Source organism: Hippoglossus stenolepis, chromosome 20 (genome assembly GCF_022539355.2).
Source record: "Hippoglossus stenolepis isolate QCI-W04-F060 chromosome 20, HSTE1.2, whole genome shotgun sequence".
Taxonomy (NCBI): Eukaryota; Metazoa; Chordata; class Actinopteri; order Pleuronectiformes; family Pleuronectidae; genus Hippoglossus; species Hippoglossus stenolepis.
Window position 1 is genome coordinate 14,074,668 of NC_061502.1, and position 19,487 is coordinate 14,094,154.

Here is a 19,487-nt window from a genome sequence, read left to right on the forward strand (position 1 = left end):
AGCACCCGAGGGCGCGTTAATATGACGTATATATTGAATCTCGTTCCACTTTGTTAAAGTAGCATCCTTCCTTACCCCTCGTTCTCCAAAGAACACATTGTTTACGAGTTAATCAGCACTGTTTTCTACTGTACATACGTTTTATTAAGTAATTGTTTCATAGCTGTTGTTTTAGTTTATTTTTCAGTGCCAGTGTTACGGTTATTACAACAACAAGGCGGCACAGCTCAACGAAGCGGGACGCGGCCCAGCGGCGCCACAGTTTGAAATCTCCAGCTCGTTGTTCTCTGTTTTGTGTCGCGTTGATGTCTCGTTCACACTCTTCTCTCCGGTAAATCGGTTTAAAAGCCCTGATCCCGGTGTCGTTATGGGGGTTCACGGCCTGTGGTCCATCGTGGAGCCGGTCCACGAGTCGGTGCCTCTGTACAGTTTGAGCGGAAAGACGCTGGCTGTGGATCTGAGCCTGTGGGTGTGCGAGGCCCAGCACGTCCAGGCCATGATGGGGAGGGTCACCAAGCCCCACCTGAGGTGACCCCCCGTGTTTTACACTTTGCGGTTTGATCTCCATTGTTTAATCTGCAGCTTCACTTCTGATCTGTCACGTTGTCTTGTCTTCTTCAGGAACTTGTTCTTCCGGGTGTCCTCTCTCACGCTGATGGGGGTGAAGCTCGTCTTCGTCATGGAGGGAGAAGCCCCCAAACTCAAAGCAGAGACCATGAGCAAGAGGACGGGTGCGAGATTCGGGGGATTCAAGAAGACCTCTGCCCCCAAGTCTGCAGCGAGCACCAGCAGGGGGCGCTTCAATGCTGTGCTCAGAGAGGTCGGTGGCTCCTTCTCTTTCCTGCAACCTCTAAATATTAAAGGGATAGTTCACCAAAAAATGTAAATGCACTTATCTACTCACCACTATGCCGACATTTACTTCAATACAATTGAAGTAAATGACGTAGTTTTATGGACTCAATACAATTGAAGTAAATGTTGATAAATTCTTCAGACGTAAAAAACAACAGAAAACAAACATAAAATGCCTCCATGCTGCTCCTGTGGTTCCATCCAAGTGTCCATAAGCCCCCACATGCATAATCATCGTCATTTACACCATGTTTTTAGCCTAAATGTCCGCTGTGATCCATCTAAGGGAGGATATCAGAGGACATTTAGGCTAAAAACATGGTGTAAATGACGTAGTTTCGAGTCGAATTTGAATGTCGGTGCTAACAGACACTTGGATGACACCACACGAGCAGTTGTTTTTGCGTTGTGTTGAATTGTGTTGAATTTGGCTACAACGCTGTTCACTCCTGAAACTCCTGAAGTGTTTTATGGACTCAAACACTTCACCCAGCCCTCCATCGGCAAAGTATTGAGTAGATAATGAGTGAATTCTCATTTTTGCGAATTATCTCTTTAAGTCATAATCAAGTCATGTCATTAATAACTCTCTCTTGTCTTGTCCTTGCTTCTGCAGTGTGCAGACATGCTGGACTACCTGGGTGTGCCGTGGGTGACGGCTGCTGGGGAGGCCGAGGCCATGTGTGCCTACCTGGACTCCCAGGGCCTGGTGGATGGCTGCATCACCAACGATGGAGATGCCTTCCTGTATGGAGCCCGGACTGTCTACAGGAACTTCAACATGAACAGCAGAGTATGTTTGTCAAAGTTGATCTCAGTGACGGACAGTGCACAGCAGCTGGAGAAGGCTGATCCTAGTTCACTGGACTGGAGGCTTCTTCAGTTCAAACTATTCTGTGATTGGTAACTGGAACCAACGTTGTTGTTTTACTAATAGGCAAAATAACCAGTTTGACCACTAATGAATGAATTTCAGATTTGGTCATTGGTATTTTATTTGACTATTTACTGAAAGAAAGACAGAATTTAAATCATCGTTAGCCGCAGCCTTACACCGTTACTATTATGTTTATTTCACCCGTCTCTGTAACTATCCGTGTCTGTTCCTCTCCTCACAGTATTTACTCACTTTTTCCTCCAGGACCCTCAGGTGGACTGTTACCGGACCTCTCGTGTGCAAACAGAGCTGCAGCTGTCCAGAGAGGACCTGGTGGGTCTGGCCGTCCTCCTCGGATGTGATTATATTCCTAAGGTAGGGACGACCCTTTGAAGTTTGCAAACTCAACTCACTGACACCAACGACCAATGCTAACGTTTCATTTTGTTGCTTCCTCAAAGGGAATACCAGGTGTTGGTAAAGAGCAAGCGCTTAAACTTATCCAGACACTGAAAGAACAAACACTTCTGCAGAAGTAAGAGACTAAATCCGCTCATTTCACCTGTATTTCTTGGACATAACATGTGTTTTTGTATCGCATTGAACCTGTCCCTTTTCTCTGGCTGCTTCAGATTCATCCAGTGGAAGGAGGATAACACCGATGTGTCTGAGCGAGTTGTAAAAAAAGTTCCTCACTGCCTCCTATGTCGACATCCTGGTGAGTGTTGCCCTGTGTCTGAACTTGATAAGAGGTGCTGAGCAATATGCTTCTGTCCAACTTCTCACACTATAGCTGATCTTAAAGCTATTTAACCTGTCACGGTGACACGCACACGTATGTGAGAGATCTCTGAACACACCTCTGATTTTACACCCACGTTGGAGTCGTATGTTAAGTGTTTGTTTTTCCTCTCCTCTTTCTTTCTCACGCTTCTCCGGCTCCTGTAAAATGTTTATTCTGACTCGTCTTCTTTTATTTTCAGGCTCAGCGAAAACACACGAGCGCGGCGGCTGCGTGCTTTGCGACAGTAAACGTTTTTGCCAACCTCAGGATTTTGATTACCAGTGTCCCTGTGACTGGCACCGCTACGAGCAGACCCGCCAGGCTTTTTCTCTGGAGGTTAATATCAGGAAGTATGTGACCGTCTGAAAACACTTAGCTAACAAACATTCAAGTGGCTCTTTTTTGCAGTTTAACTTGATATATTTAGGTTTTTAAAAATGTTTTGGGCACAAGACATCAGCACTGACTCACAGAATTTCAATTCGTAGAATGATCAAAAATGACAATAATCATGAGTAGTCTATTCAACTGTTTGGTTTCTGTTTAAGGAAAACCCTGGCAAGTCAACAGTTCCCTTTCACAGAGGTACGGCTGCTATGGTTTATACGTTATTGTTTCATATATAATATCATAATAACTTATATATGTGTTCATTTCATTTTTCAGATCATTTGTGAGTTTCTGGTTTCCAAAGATAAGCCTGTGGCCCATTTCAAGAGGAGACAGCCAAATATACTGTTGATGCAGGTAATTGGTTTGTTGTTGATTACTCGTTCAGTCAGTTGTTTAGTTGACTCTTTGATGAGTTGCGTGTCAAATTATTTGATTTGATTTCCAGAAATTTGCCTATGACAAGATGGAGTGGCCCAAGCACTACACCAGTGAAAAGGTTTTAGTCCTGATCACCTACACAGAGTTGATGAACAGGAAATATGGAAGAGGAATGTCCTCCCAGATCAAACCGCTCAGGTAGTCTCACAAGTTCTGTTTTCACCACACAAAAATATATTTTGTTGAGTACTGTAATTTAAGATTGTTACATTTTTTTTCCTTCAAAAGAATATGGAAACCAAGAGTGAGGAATTCCATCGCTTGCTTCGAAGTTATCTGGAGCACACCAGGTCAGTTTGAATCATGTTTAACCAGTTTTCCTTCCTCTCGTCGTAGAGGACGAGAGGAAGGAACTACATCCGACAGGACTTCCTCTGACGTGAGTGACGCGACTGCTGCGTTTAAGCGGAGGCTGGGGTGCGGGGTGTTTGTCACCGGGTTGTCTGTTAGTGCCTGGCTGTGAGGTAGGGCTCAGAGGTGGCAGATCAGTCACAACAGCCACTAGGTGCTAAAGTGGCTTCCTCCCCAGGCTGGGAAATCTGTCGTATCAAAGTCCAACTCACTAACAAGCCTGTCTGACGTGATTGGCCCGAGAACATCTCAATCAGCAAATAACTAACGTGGTCCCGTGTCACTTGTTTTACATCATTAGAAAAGAGACCAAATACAGGGCAGATAATGGGCATATATCTGATCATTTCTCATATCACAAACGTCCCTTGTTAGAAATGCACGGTTTTGCAATGGAAGCATAGTTTTTCTTAAGTTCCTTTATCAGAATCTGCTTTAATGTAAACTTTGGTCCCCTGGTTAAAGTATCCCTGACTGTCACCTGTCTACATTCAGACAGATATTGGGTTGTTGGGTGGAAATTGATTGATTTGTGAATCACCCCTAAAAAAAAAAGTATATTACCCTAATGATATCAATATGCATGATTTGTGAAGTCAATTGTTGCAAAAGCTTTGATTACATTTATGATTAAAAAGATGCAATTGTTTAAATGTTTCTGTATCAAAAAATATATATTTCCACATAGTTTATTTACATTTCCAGTTTGCCTGTTTATTTTGATCTATTGCCGTAATGTTAATGTTTATACTAAGGCCTGTATCTTTCTCTGACTGCTTTACTGTCACAGCAAAATTCTGCGTATTTTCTTAAATTTCTCTCTCTGCAGCAGTTAAGACAAAAAGAAGGAGCAGCTATTTACTGTGAGCAGATTTGACCTGACCGTGGTGTTTCCTCGTTCTTTTTGCAGAGCATTACGTGTTTCCTGAGGATCGGCCTGCAGAGGATCAACATGAGGTGAGGACAGTAGAGGAAGAGTCTCTCTTTCACGTGGCTTTCCCAGAGGTGGTGGAGAGCTACCTGAGAGACCAAGCTCTGGCTGAAGAAAACAAGACAAAGAGTAAGACCATACTTTATAATATTCATCTCAATAGATCAATGTACCTTTTTTGTGTTTTAGTCTTGGAAAGTTAACCATATCTGACAGTACATTTTTTTCACGTCCCGTCACACCGCAGCCGTTAACAGGCTAGCAGACTTCCCACGCTGGGCTCACACGGGTGTTCTGATCAAAGCCACGTGGAGCGTTGGCTTGTTTTTCCAAGCTGTCTATTACAGCTGCTCTGACACCTGAAGTTATAGAGTTTGGCAGCTCGGCTTGTTCACAGCAAAGGCTTTGATGCAGCCGAGAGGCGTCTGTCTCACAGGCCTAGCTGTCACTTTCTGCAGGTTGTCCTCTGCTCCGCCTGGTTGTCACTGCTGTAGAGCTCCACGCTCTAATACGTCGTTTTGTAGAAGTGGCCACTGAGATGGACAAAAGTACAATTCAAAAGATAACGGAGTGAATATATTCAGAGTAGCTGCAAATTCATTCTGAAAATAAAGTTGAAGAGTCTAAAGGTGTTTAACTTTCCCAGTCAACCACGTAATCCAGATTCTGACTTTTTAAATAAATGCCCATGTGTCTTACACTGTATTTATCCTGTTACTCTGTATATCATTTTGCTATTTTTATTTATTCATTACTTAGTTTGCTGTTTCCCTTGTTTCCACCAGGTCTTAAAAAGTCCCGATCAAGCCTCAAATACAGTCTAGCCCTTAAACAGTCTTGAATGTTAAACTATTGCATACTGGGTATTAAATAAGTTTAGGTCGGTCTTAGTTATCTTAACGTTAATTTAAAAGAAGAACTTTTGGCAGCATGCATAGTTAGTGATCTTGTAGCGTGTAGTTCTGTCTCAATGATATTAGATATTGTCATGCTGTAATAAATTTGACACTCTCTCTCAATTTCCTTTACAGAAAAGAAACCAAAGAGTAAAAAAGAGAAGCCATCTGATGTCTCTGACGGCATCACAGACCTCTTGGCTCAGATGTGCCTTCAGAGTTCTTCCACTCAACCACACATGCTGCTTCCCATCATTTCAAACACAGAACAAACAGAAGTGGTGGATCTGTGCACTCCAGTGAACCACACGCAGCATAGAAAAGTAAGAGAAGACCATATCAGAGTGGGTGACTGCCCCAACACTCCTCTGTCTCATCCAGAATCAGAGGCTGCGGCTTCACCGTCTGTCTCTGCTGTTATTGATGCGCTACACCTGAGTGATATTGACTGGGAGGCTCCGTCCTTCACGTCCTCTCCACCTCCACAAGTGGCTAAAAACCACGCCACTGAGCCCCGGCTAAATAAATCCATAGAGGAAACAGAGGTCAAATGCACCAAGCAGGAAAACTCAAGTGATGTCAGACAAGCAGATTCAAGATCTGCTCCGGAGCTGTGTTCCACAGAGTGTCCACTGAGGGACAGGGTGCTCATGAGGAATGCGGCCAAAGCTATAAACCAGCAGATACACGACGATGCGGTCTCAAAACGACTAAATCCTGAGTTAGCATCTGTCGAAAACATTGCTCCTCACAACACCATCTCAAAACCAAACCGACAAATCTCCAGTAAAGGTGGTGGTGACGGTAAATTGACTGAAAAGGAATGTGAGGTCAAAAACACAGACCCGCTCAGTAATGGAAGTCAGTGTGCAAAGAAGAAAGCAGAAAAAGAAACTCGTGCTTTCAATCTTGCAGCACAAGATCAACGTAAAGTCAAGGACAAACGTAATCATTCCCAAAAGCCTCCCCAGAAATATAAATTTGTCAGGTCGGCCCTTTCATCATCCTCTGCCCCACCACAGAGACTCCACTCTGACCCAGGTCCACGAGACAAAGACAGGGACGTGCCACGGACCACCAAGAAGAGTGTTTGTTTGAGCGTGTGTTCATCCAGCGAGGACAGCGACACGGAGAACCGGCGGTTTGAACCTCGGGGCAAATCTCAGATGAAACCCATAAACAAGATGAAAGACGGTGACATTAGAGGCATCTCGTTGAAACCACTTTCTGGACCCAAAACGACCAAACAGACGGTGAAACCGGCTCATTGCCATCAGCTAGGACCAAAATCTCAGAGACACAGTACAGATGTCGATATAAACACAACACCTGTATCAATGAAAAGCAAATGCCAGGATGCGGCATTGGCGACTGTGGATGGCGATGTGCTGCCTCTGAGTCCAGCTTCACCGGTCACCGTGTTGGACGATTCAGTGATTTGTAGTGACAGTCCACTGCCACTGGCCGAGAGGCTGAGACTGAAATTCCTGAAGTGAGCAGCGTGGATGCAGGACGATGGACAAGGACACTTAAGTTGTGTTAAATGTGAACAGTTTTTTTTATGATTTAAGAAATTATTTGATAAAATAATAAAATTCATTCAAGGTCCATTCACGAGATTTTTACAGTTGAGCTGCAACAATTATTCAATTAGAGAAAATGTATTACCTCCTTGTTATGTTTTAGTCTGTGTTTGTGTCCGTTTGTTAGTTGGATAACAAAAACAACTTATATTAAGAGATTTATATTTAAGAGTGTGTGAAATTCGGTGATGATCCCTAAAATAATCAGGATCTAGTGGATTTAAATGTGGTTTCACTCCTCTACTTATGTTATTTTAATTAATTGTTAATGGAGTGCAAATAGATGTTTGTTGGATGATGTTTTGAGATTGAAAACCATGACTGGTTACAAGGACACTGCAGAAAACATGAAAATGTTCGAACAAACAGTTGGTCTCACCACGGCCTGTTTCTCTAACAGGTAAATGTTTGCGGATTAGCACAGCTTTAAGAATTAAATACCATATAATGACACCACATGTGCTTGTTTTCTCCCACTGTTCTTTTGACGAGCGCGTAGGACACTGAGCCACTGGTTTTACAACCCACTAGTGTGGCGCCCCTTGATCGTGAGTGAGGCCTTACTCACCTTTACAGACATGAAAGGTCTGGCAGGAGCTTGGTGACAGCTGCCCAAATAACAACCCAGCCCCAGGACCGGCTCTTAAATCGTATTTATTCCTAAATCTAACAGTTTGTCCAGATAAATAAACTTACTTTACAACCTGCATGTTCAACCTTGAGAAATACAGTTTCCTTCTAAGGGTTTTTACACTTGCTCAAACAGGTAAAGCTGCATTGGAAAGAAGATAAGTAACTTTATTGATCCAACTCTGATAAATTCACTTGTTACAGCAGCAGGCAATCAAAAAGAAGCAGGAAAAATAGCAAGTTAAAGTGCAAAATATAATACAAATATAAAATAAAATATTCCATGTCCATAATAAACAGATTCCACTACAGACAGACTCTTATGTGGAGGTAAAGTCGCATTATTCCACATTGAGAATAACCAAATCTGTGCTTATTTAATGGGAAACAGGCTTAAGATTCAGTTCAAGGACGAATTGAAAATAATTTGTCTTTATGCTACAGACATGCAGGACAATAATTATTACTGACACTGAACCTCCAGCTGCTCTAATATAATGCATTTTTTCTATATTGTTTCTGAAAGGCTTTTCAAATTGGTTTAGAATCATTTTGGCTGATGTGTGTTGGCACATAAAACCTCCAGACTGAAGACACACGCAGGCCTGACTTGTCAGAGAGGTGTGAAGGTCTCAGGTGAAAGTGCAGCCTCCTATTTCTTCATTAGACACATCACATCAGAGTGATAATTGTCGCCGTGCAGACTTTAAAGAGTAATTTCCCACCAAAGGAATCTAATTATTTTTCTTTCTATCACATTATCCGTCTATTTAGCCTTATTCACACCCCAGTGATAAAGAACGACGTCCTTCGGGAAGGTTGCATTTTGTCACTTGGGGTTTTCTTTGAACTTTTTCTTTAACCCCCTTTGCGTCTGAGCTGTGAACCCATAAACCTCCGGAGATCTGCGTACGTATAAGAACCCTTTGGCAAAATCCAGTTCACAGACGCCTGTATGTCATAGAGACGCTTTGGATATTTCTAACATGGACATGGAGGCGGTTGCAGCAAAGATGCTGTCCGAGTGGAAGAGCTGTGAGGGCACTTTTGGAGAAGGGGACTCGCTCCAGTCCGCCTCGCCGGTGTCCTCGATGGACTCCATGTGTTCCTCGCCGGAGATGGGCTACTCCAGCGGGCATCATCGGGACGACAATGATTTCTCGTTTGGCTTCGGGGGACGCGGTGGGGCTCTGGCGGCGCAGCGGCAGGGCAAACCCAAGATGTCCACCAAAAGACGCATGAAGGCCAGCGAGAGGGAGAAGATGCGCATGAGGAGTCTCGCGGAGGCTCTGCACCATCTCCGCGACTACCTGCCGCCTGACTACAGCAAGAGGGGCCAGCCCCTCACCAAGATACAGACCCTCAAATACACCATCGAGTACATCAACAAGCTCTCAGACATCCTGGGCCGCGCGTAACGGACGCGTCATGGACCACTTTTACGCACTAGGCTTATCCTCTCCTGGACATTTGGATGGATTGATGGAGCTGGTTTTATATTTCTGATGAACAGTGCCACATCTTTGTGAAAACATGAATGTCATCCATTGTGTTATGTTTTGTTTTTTTTGCCCTTCCCATGATGTAAATATTGTTAAACGGGCACTTGGCGAGTATTTTTGGACATGAAACTGCCTTTGTTGAAATGATGAATTCAGTGTTTGGAAACAAAGTTGAGATGCATATGTTGATGAATATGAAACACAGAGAAATGAAATATCCTCATGTTTGTGTCATAATGTAGAGAAACATCATATTTATTCAAACAATCCTTAGATCTGTAATAGCTGTGTGATTATTGAGGTGTTGTGTGTGTGTGAGAGATATTAAATCATATGTGCTGTTGTTAAATATTAAATATTCATTCCCACGCATAAAACACATAATGCTTGTTTTGAATTCCTCATGTTTTCAAACGAATCCACGTGTTTTCTGCTGAAACATCTACAATAAATGTGTGTTCTGTGTTAATGAACCGTCTTCAGGGCTGGAACACGCGTCAAACCCGTTCCTCCAATCAGAAGGCCAGAATAGCAAATACAGCCTTGAGTGACAGCGACGAACAACCAATCGGGCCCCGGCATTCCTCCCACTTTGCACATAATGTGGTTCCTCACAAAGAAATCTCAACCTGGGATTAGTCTGCTCCCGACGCCGCCATTTCAAAGCTGAGGGGGCGACACCAGCTGTTCAGCCTTTTTCTACATCTTTTTATTTTTCTTATGCAGTTTTATTTTTCTTAGCAACTGGGACAATTAAATTGGCTTAAAAGTCGAATCTACCTCGCGTGCAACACCAACTGAAGTAAGTCAATTCTGCCTTTTTACGCGTTTTTAAAGAAGCACAGAAACGCCCCTTTCATGCACAACACTTAGCCACACACTTGTTCTCAAGCTAATTGTTTCCTATTAGTAATAATGAAAAAGGTCTTTGCAAGTATTAGACACCGCCCGGAACAGTGTTTGTAATGGAGCAACTGTTTTTGGACACACCACGGTGCGTCTGCGATGTTAATTCCAGGAATTAGACGGGGCCTCCTAAGCACCTTGCGTTGCCCTTTCAGCCAGCTGTGCGCACCCAGCTGTGCGCCCCCATTAGCTCCTACGCGTCAAACAGCATTAACGTAGCACTATGATAGATTTGAAGTGTGTTTTGTTCAGCTTAATGTTTAAGAGCACACACGGATTCAAACGGCTCAGGGCAGAAATGTTTTCCATGACGCTCCTCGTTGCCTTTTTTAAAATGTATTTTGTTTATCTGACAGAGACAAAGCTAATTAATTAACAGCAAAATGACTGTAAATGAGCCAGAGTTAGCTCAACAGGCTAATTTCCATCAGTTGTCCCTGGACTGTTTATAAAATGGCAACCTGTAATTAAAATGACTTGTTTATTAGTCTATATACAGACTAGTATTCAGACAGGTACAATAAATAACACCAAGTAACCACACAACATGTGAGACCAAGCACAGCAGGTTGAAGACAAACTGCAGTCAGTAGTCCAATGTGTTGATATCTGATTATCAATAAGTCATTTCAGTGTTAGAAATATTCTAAATGCCTTTTTATTATATCATAATACAAATCATCAACATCGTGTGTGTGTGTGTGTGTGTGTGTGTGTGTGTGTGTGTATATATTGCTTGCTTTTTTATTTATAATGAAGTTCAGGGATAAACTCAAGATCAAATTAAATCTTTTTGTAACTTGCTTTTTAAAAATAAATTCATATTGGCACCATCTTTATTTTTTTATCCCCTAATGTCTGTATCGGCATCAGCCCTCAAAAATCCATATTGGTCGTTTCAACTTAAGACAGTGTGTACGAAGGTGTTGATGAAACTCACACACACTCCGGAAGACCAAACACTCTCAGGCCCCTTTCTCCAAATATGTTAAGTGGCAGTTTCGTGCTTAAAGCCCAAGCGTCATTCCGCAGCTTTCTCACTTATCACAAAAATCTCCCCTCTCCACTCTAGCTGTGGCTGATTCTGCATTTTAGTTCTCTAGGCTTTAGGATTATGAATAATTGGCTTGTAGTTGGGTTTGACTTGCAGATCTCCGTGCTTCACTTGCAAACTTGTCACCTGTTTTCGCTGTGAGGCATTATACGTACGGCACATTCAGTTGTGGAACAGTGCGACATGGAGGTTCTATGTTTCCCAGATCTGCTGAGTGACATTTGAAACAACACATCACATCATTAAACCACAAGTCTACATTTGATGTTCAGTGAATATTGTAACAAATTATCCCATGCAACATCAAAAAGTTATTGTAGGAAAGCAAGTGTCTGCTTTCACTGACACTTTTATGCAATGCAATATATTGCAGTGACTGAAATTGAATGAAGCAATTTGTGTTAAAGGAAATGTGAATGTTGGAATCAACATAAAATATCTTGTTCATTTGGTTTAAACGTAACTTTTAATTACGGAAATCTTAAGCAAAGATTACACAAGATGTTGGAAACATTCCTTTTTAGAATTCTGGTTTATCTTGACAGCTGCTGCAGATTCATACTGCTCATCTCCTGCACTTCCACATTCCAAATGTGTTTTGTTCATGAAATCGGTTTGAGGCGTGTTTTGCTTTGATCATTTGGCCTGTTTGATGAATTTAATATATCATTATAACACCAGACCTGAGTAAAACACAAAACAAGTCTTTTACTGGATTTTTTTTTTTTCTGCATTCACAAGAAAACATTTTGGGGGAAGGAGGCTGCCATTTGTTCACATCACGCTTGATTACCTTCCTGCTGCAGGGAATTCAGAATTAACCTCGGCATGCATTTGCCCTTTTTCTTTTCTTTCTGCAGAGCTTGATTAAGACATTTTGCAGAGCGTACGTTTACATGCACAAGTCTTTTTCATGGGAAAGTCACATGTTTTAGTGTTTTGTCTATTATGGTTTGCTTGTAAGAAAAGGATGTTAAATAGATTGGCATTGTGGTTGTGTTCTGTTTGTAATTATTGACCTGAATCATTACAGATGGATGCAGACACAGAAGTGAAGATGACAGAAACTTCAAAGATGTCCAAGGATGAACCTGAGAAACCTGTAACCGAAAAATCCAGGTCTGTTCTGTTGTCCTGGGAATCATAATACCTCCAGGGTAACTCGCACTCCTTTCACACATGAACAATGCAGCTAGAGATTCTCCGCTAAAACATGTTCACAATAGCAACAAATCGTCCAGAGGATTCAGGTGCACTAGGCAGAGGCAGGATGTAACATATTAATTCTGCCACATACACCTCCTGTAGAGAAACTCTGGAGGATCTCTGGAGTTCAGAGCATGTCTGCAAGCATCTTATGTAACGATACACAATGGTTTTTAACCTGCATGCAGAGAGCAGTCAATGGAGACACTCAAATTAAACCTGGACAAATATATATATTTTTTTTATTTCCTCAGGGGTCGTGGGTTCAGAGGCCGTGGACGAGGGGGTCGGATGAGTCATGGTGTCATGCGTGGTGGGCGAGGCATCATGAAGGGGTTCGGTCCACCTGGACATGGAAGGGGTCGAATGAAGGATGGAGGCATGAATGGACTTGCACCCATGAGGTACAGTTTTTCTTTTATCGTATACAAAGAGTCTGGTAAGAAAACAAAAGGAAGTGCATTTTAAAACTACCACTGATGAGAGGTTTATTTGGTTAACATTCAAATTCTTAACCCTTATCGGTTGAGGTGAATTACATTTACTGCCTTTCCCTTTGCAGGGGAATGGGGCGGATGCGTCCTTACCCAGACCTTAGAGGTCATCGTGGTAGGGGTGGACCAATGGGTATGGGCCCTCCTCCTCCGCCTCCACCAATGCCTCCCATGCACCTCAGAGGCCTCTTCCCACCCCTGCCCAGGTAACCACCTCACACACACACGTACAACTGCTTTGGCAGCTAAATGGACCCAAAATGCTCCCAAAATGGTGACTTGTTATATCTGGGTACAGTAGCCAGAGTTGGCATACTAATTATTAGCCATGCCTTCTCATGCTTTTTGCCTCAATTGAGTGGATGTTTGGTGTCATTCAACTTACCTTGCGTGACGTGTCTCATTTTATCACTACATCAGGTTTTGGGTTAGTTTACCTGACAAAATGTGCATGAAAATAGTTTCTTGTGTTGCTGTTATGTTTGTCGGTAGGCACGGACCCCCTCCACCACCTCTTCTGGGTCATCCTGGTTTCAGAGGACGACCACCTCACCCGCGAGGGCGTGGCATGCCACCTCACGGACCTCCACGCCACTTCCACCCCCGTGGCGCGAGAGGGTAAGAGCTACTTGATTTGTATTTATTTTTTTGTATCATTCTTAAGCTTTGCAAATCACAATTCTCTACACTTTGCTTGAGCCAATTTAAGATTTTTAATTGAGACGTGCTTACACCAGTGTTCTTTAAATCCAGGATACTGTGAACAAATGACTGAGGGTTGCACATCAATGCACAGCCCTTTCTGTCCCTTAATTTTTCTACTTTTAGTCATTTCATTCCTCCGGCAGTTTGTCTACCAAAAAGAATAAAGGATGCCCAAATAGTCTTACTACAACAGTTGTTGAGTTTAAGTATATTAATTTAGTTTGTAAATAAAAAAACATCCTCAATGCTGTTTGAAGACAGACTCTCAAATAGTGCATGAAAGAATGAAAGTGGAGCAGACATTTCACTGTATTTTACCTTTCAAACGTGCACAGTTAGTTCAGAGGGGACAACCTCCCTGACTGGAATCATTCAGATGGCTGCTCTTATCAGAGTGTACCACTATTGGCCTAAGCCAAGAATCCAATGTGTGATTTTATCCTTTTACACAGCTATCACAATGGACCAGTCTCTCCTCCGCCTCACCCCCCACCTGGCAGAGGCCAGAGGTGGCCAGGGCCCCCTGGTGGCCGGCGCTTTTAACAGCCTGTCCTAAAAACAAAAACGAAGCACTTGTTAAAGGGGCCTAAAGTGGTACAGTGAATGAAACACCCCTGAACTATGTGTTATACAAAGTCTATAAGTATCTTTACTCTGTGGCCAAATGTCTGGGTATTGATATTGTCTACTGGCAAAGAAATAATGTGAAATGGCTAAGGACAAAACCAGGACTTGTGAAATGCCTCCAAACTTAATGTAAAGGCATTCTTACCTTACTGTTAGCTATAAGTCTTGTTGATACTGTAGAAATGATTTGAAAATCGTTGAGAAAGAGCTGTTAAAAACAAGGTTGAAGCTGCTGTTCTCAGAGGGAGGGAAATTATGATCGAATAGAATTACATGTTCTGTACTTCTTGTAACAGTCACCCTGTAAGCCTTAAGAAAATTTCCTGATTCTTAATAAAGAAAATGGGTGAGGATGTTCATTTGAAGGTGAAGGGAAAATAATCAAAGAATGCACAACAGCCCCAGGCACCAATGTTAACTAGTTTTGGACACCTTGGACCTCCCTAACCTTTCCTTTTGTTACTTATGTATTATAACCTCACCAAGCAGTACTGCACAAATTGTTTAACACTCCCACACTTCCAAGTGATCAGACAATATTCCACTTGTCAAGTATTCTATTTAATTTTATATATTACATCATTAATGTGCAGCTATTTTAAGTTATGAGTATTGCTGTTTGGAACTTTCATGTTGGTCTCCAGCAGTCTATTGTGTAATGACAAAAAAGCAGAAGGCATTATAAATGATTAGTATACTGAAATATATACATATATATCTAGTGGCTTTTATAAATGAAAGCAAATTCTATTGGCATTTGCTTCAGTTAAGGATAAGAAATAACTCTTTACTGTGTTGAGTTTTTTTGAAGTGTCACAACTACTCTATTCACTGTGATTAACATAACTTTTGTGAACCTGTGAATGTGTTTTATGAGAACCGTCAAGGCATATGACGTAGTCGTGAAGAAGAAAAATAATAAAAATTCAAATAAACTCAACCTCTGCTTTTTTTGTTTGTTCACAAACAAGTCTGAGAGTTGTCATTACAATTTACAACATATCTGAACTAGTGCTGCTCTCAGTGGCACAGTAACAGTGTATTTGTAAGTAAACATTTGATCCATGTAAAGACCATGACACTGCGAAGATGCACATCATTTTATAGAACTGTTTGGGTGAGTGTGGAAGAACAAGAGCCCTTAATGAACATAATAGTTAACAAGCGTTCAGTGGATCTTACTGAGTCATGTCTGTAGACTTGCTGAGAAAACAAAATTCATTACTTGAGTCTTTAGTTGCAGAAATACAAAAAATTGAGTTTATTTTCGTCAGGAAGTGTTACCTCGTATTTTCATATGTAAATCTGACTGGAGATAACTGAACATTATGTTACAGTTAAAACTCAGTGGTAGCATGTCTAAAAGGAGGACATCATCTGGAAAGGATAATCACTCTGATATGACCAAAGACTGACTTTAAAGTTCCAGCGTGTAAGATTTAGGTAAAAGAGATCTATTGGCAGAAACTGTGTATAAAATAATACTAGTGGTGTCTTTACCAGTTTGTAATCAGCTAACGTTGTCCAATCAGATTGTTGTTTTCTAGACCCTAGAATGGGCCCTTTTATATTTAAATACTTTATATTTACATCAGGAGCGGGTCCTCTCTACGGAGGCAGACATGTTTTTTACAGTAGCCCAGACTGGACAAGCAGACAGGTGTTGCACTCTACCCTTTTCTGTCTCTGTCTTTCTCTTCAACACTTTCTCTCCATTTTTCTGACTTGTAAGCCTCTGCAGTCCCTTCTCCTTTCCCCCTCTGGTTGATATATACAGACTGACTGTTGTTGTCGTCTCCTGAAGGGGGGCACACAGTACAGTTAACCTCCCGGGGCCCCCAGGAACCCCAGGCCCCTTCCTCACATCTCTTGTCCTACTTCAACAGTGGCTTGACAGTGGAAGGTCCGTCTCTTCACTTGAAAAGGTGAGCCTCCTCTTGTGTCAAAATCCCTAAAACCCTCTTTCTCTCATTTCTGGAGATTCTCTCTTTCAGAATGGAAGGTGGAACAACTACAGATTTACACCGGTCAGGTCAGACATTCAGGTACTTTGTAGTTATTTATAAAGAGACAGACAAAAAAGATTTTTGCATGATTTATATGAAAATACCATGAAATCTTAACAAGAATGGTCAGTACACCTTACGTCCTTTTAGAGTATGACCTACTTTATGATTTATGTCTTAGTGTTTTCTCTAATTGACAGCATGAAATGTAAGGGAAGGAGCTAGTGCTAAACACCCTGTAAATGGAGCCATAGATACAACCAAGTGTATATGATGATAAATACAGGGATATTCAGGAAACTTCCAGTAAATCTCTTTTAAAGTTTGAAGTTTGAGCCGTCAGCTGCTCAGAAAGAGTATTTCATGTTGCTGTCACCGTTTACAGAAAGTAACGTTGAATCCAGTTGAATTTGTTTTACCTTAAACCCTTGTTTGCTAATTATTCAATAAATGCAAAATAAACATCTTGTGTGCTGTGTCTTGTTTTACAGTACATCTGTATACAGAGTAATCTATATATCATGGCAGAAGAAAGAAATTGTGTTATTAATGTATAACTACTAGAATAATGTGCAGAAACAGTTTAAATGCAATTCAAAGTTGTCAATAAATGCAAAATGTTATTTATTGGGAAAAGAAACATACAAGTGATTTCACATTGCTTTGCCACAGACGATGACAACAAAACGACGAGTGCATAAAGACACGTGACAACACATGGGGACATCAGAGCCGAAGGACCTTTTTCATTTCAGTCTTTGTTTGATAATGTCTCTTAAATATATATTTCAGCAATTCAGGAGTTTGTGTTTAATAGTATTGCATTTTTAATGTCTCCCCAACATATTCACTGCTGTTTGAGAAAAAGACATCCAATAAGCTCCTGTTGTTCATCCCTTCATTCACTGGCTGGGCGTGTCCTCTATGGGGTGGTCCTTCCACATGGGCTCCAGGATGTGATCTGGAACCTTCTCCATGGCAGTCTGACAACATTAACAGAACAAGATGAGAGAAATTAATAAATTAAGACATTTGTGGTCCACATGCCAAATGAAACTTGTCTGATTCAGAATTAGGCAGAGCAGGACTCTGCAGTGTCACACCTTTGTCACCTCCATGGCGACTCCTTCAGGGAGGTTCCTCTGGATGTATTCGAGGTATGCCTGTGCTGTGCAGCCAGTAATATGAGACAACTACAAAACGAGAAAGGACAAATTAAACATGACCTATTTATCATGAACCATTGTAAATATTGAGATGTAGCTTTATAATTTTCTGGCACAAATTCTCTTTTTAATGGGTCCTGTTCTAAAGGTGCACACAGGTTTGTTTCTATTTACTTTGCCCAGTTAGATTTGTACTCAAACTGATTTTTAGTGGAATCAGACTTACAATATAACAGGTGCAAGTGGTCCTGCTGTAATCGGTGCAATAATCTTGACAGATGAGCAATATGGCAATCAAACATGGTAGATGAACACACAGTCCTGAGAAGACTAACAAGGTCAAATATAGGATGTATAATGTGTATATAGGGGTTCAAGTTTCAAGAAGAGACAAAATGTCTTCAGTTGAATAATGCCTGTTTGCTTTAATGGAGCCTAAGCACTTTTTAACTGTCAATGTTTAAGTTACTAAATCCAACCGGGTTTAAACTCCTTACCTCAATGCCCCGGTAGTGCGTCCTCATCTCATACTGGACCCTGTGTTTTTTGAAGATGTGTACTGACTTCAGGAGTGTGAGTCTGTCTATCTCCTTGGCAGGCTCATAACTGTTGCAGAGGAAAAGCATCATTAAAATGACAGCATTAATCAGGTTACACATTATGAACATCATTAAACAGCCATCATTTCTAATGTAGAGCCGGTTAACTCTGTTAAGACTTACACTTTGCTGATGGTGATACCGAGCTCTTCAGCTGCCATGGTGGCAAAAAACTTGTAGCTGTCCAAGACGGCCGTGTCATGACCTTTGACCATAACTGACACCTTCTGAAACAGCGCATCAGGCTCTTCTGTGACAGTGATCTGCATAGGGGGGAAATAACGAGTGAACTTCCCACTTTTTAATTAATCTAATATTTAGCAGTTAAAAACAGCATGGAGTAAATAAAGTGTTCTGCTGATAATTTACTGATGAAGGTGTTGATGAGAACACTGTTGCCGTGTGGAAGGAAGTGCTGGGCGTCAGTGGCAGATGGGACCTGCAGAGACAGAGCAGTGAATCATTTCTGCCACATTAACGATTGTTTCCAAAATGCTACATAGCTTATTTTTGGCTTTACAGACAATCCTGATTTTCAAACTACTGACTGCAGCTGTAAATGCAAACAATTGTAAATTGCTTCTCTTTCATTCCAGAACAGATAATAGGATATTTTAAATGATGCAAAGATTAGATAGAGCCTCATACACTGGTAATAAAGATTACAATTTGTATCTCTTTCTGCGTTTAAGGACTGCTTTATTCAATTCAGTTATTACAAATAATTGCTATCAAAATAAAATCAATAATAATAGCAAAAGTGCCAGGCTACTCAGACAATTTGTAACCAATTCATAAAAATATTATAGATATTTAAAGCACACGTTTATAAACCACTGGGCTTTAGTGATGACTGCTGTCTCATTTACCAGAAATGGAAAAGTCTTTACTGCACAAAAGGTTGTTTGTGTTTATAACCGTGATATCTCTACACAGACTACACAAGCCCCAAGCGGATAACTAATAAATACAGATACTGACCTGATAACATTATTTCTCTTGTGACTCAAACGGGCGCCGAAAGCTGTCGGTCCCTGGAAACAAATACATTTACATTAGATGACATTAAGAGATGACATTAGCTGTGTGACCACCTTACAACTGCTATCAGTGACCAAATTGTGAGATTAAATGACCATTTCTCAACCGAAACAATCGTCAGGTAAGTTATTTGTTCCTAGTCGCTGTGAAAAACAAATACGTTAATTGTTACTTTACCAAATGTGAGATTCCTGTGAGAATCCTTGCCAGAGAAATAATCTCTCGCCTGAGAGCCATGGGAGCCGCCATGTTTTTTGGAGAAGGAAAGGAAGGACATGAGAAAATGATCACGTTACAACATTGCCCCCGTGAGGACTGGAGGGTTTACAGCTACGTGCACGTTATGTTTTGGGGGACAGGGCCTCAAGTAAGAAACAGGGCACCTCTCATAAGTACTTATAAAAATAGTTTTATAAAGCTAAATGAATAATAATAATGAATAG

General features: G+C 41.4%; 4 protein-coding genes across 4 annotated transcripts; 3 read left to right on the top strand and 1 right to left on the bottom strand.

The window, feature by feature from the left end:
- On the top strand, nucleotides 1-7,133 carry LOC118099071 (flap endonuclease GEN homolog 1). The gene is made up of 13 exons (XM_035143338.2): nucleotides 1-528; nucleotides 622-820; nucleotides 1,472-1,648; nucleotides 1,997-2,107; nucleotides 2,194-2,267; nucleotides 2,365-2,450; nucleotides 2,716-2,866; nucleotides 3,065-3,101; nucleotides 3,183-3,263; nucleotides 3,355-3,485; nucleotides 3,576-3,637; nucleotides 4,609-4,758; nucleotides 5,661-7,133. The coding sequence occupies exons 1-13, from the start codon at nucleotides 368-370 to the stop codon at nucleotides 7,019-7,021; spliced, it is 2,781 nt and encodes a 926-aa protein (XP_034999229.2). The 5' UTR covers nucleotides 1-367; the 3' UTR covers nucleotides 7,022-7,133.
- A 1,384-nt stretch (nucleotides 7,134-8,517) lies between these two features.
- Nucleotides 8,518-9,617, top strand: msgn1 (mesogenin 1). The gene has a single exon (XM_035144266.2). The coding sequence runs from the start codon at nucleotides 8,725-8,727 to the stop codon at nucleotides 9,154-9,156; it is 432 nt and encodes a 143-aa protein (XP_035000157.1). The 5' UTR covers nucleotides 8,518-8,724; the 3' UTR covers nucleotides 9,157-9,617.
- Nucleotides 9,618-9,853: 236 nt separating this feature from the next.
- Nucleotides 9,854-15,172, top strand: si:ch211-51e12.7 (uncharacterized protein LOC336335 homolog). The gene is made up of 6 exons (XM_035144765.1): nucleotides 9,854-10,042; nucleotides 12,234-12,319; nucleotides 12,661-12,810; nucleotides 12,969-13,106; nucleotides 13,393-13,518; nucleotides 14,058-15,172. Exons 2-6 carry the CDS (start codon nucleotides 12,234-12,236, stop codon nucleotides 14,146-14,148), a joined length of 591 nt encoding a protein of 196 aa, XP_035000656.1. The 5' UTR covers nucleotides 9,854-10,042; the 3' UTR covers nucleotides 14,149-15,172.
- Nucleotides 15,173-16,838: 1,666 nt separating this feature from the next.
- mrps10 (mitochondrial ribosomal protein S10) lies at nucleotides 16,839-19,362 on the bottom strand. Its single transcript, XM_035144764.2, has 7 exons — nucleotides 19,222-19,362; nucleotides 18,985-19,037; nucleotides 18,373-18,442; nucleotides 18,127-18,266; nucleotides 17,902-18,010; nucleotides 17,342-17,431; nucleotides 16,839-17,221 (listed from the first exon to the last, which is right to left on the bottom strand). The coding sequence occupies exons 1-7, from the start codon at nucleotides 19,291-19,293 to the stop codon at nucleotides 17,141-17,143; spliced, it is 615 nt and encodes a 204-aa protein (XP_035000655.1). The 5' UTR covers nucleotides 19,294-19,362; the 3' UTR covers nucleotides 16,839-17,140.
- Between the last annotated feature and the right edge of the window lie 125 nt (nucleotides 19,363-19,487).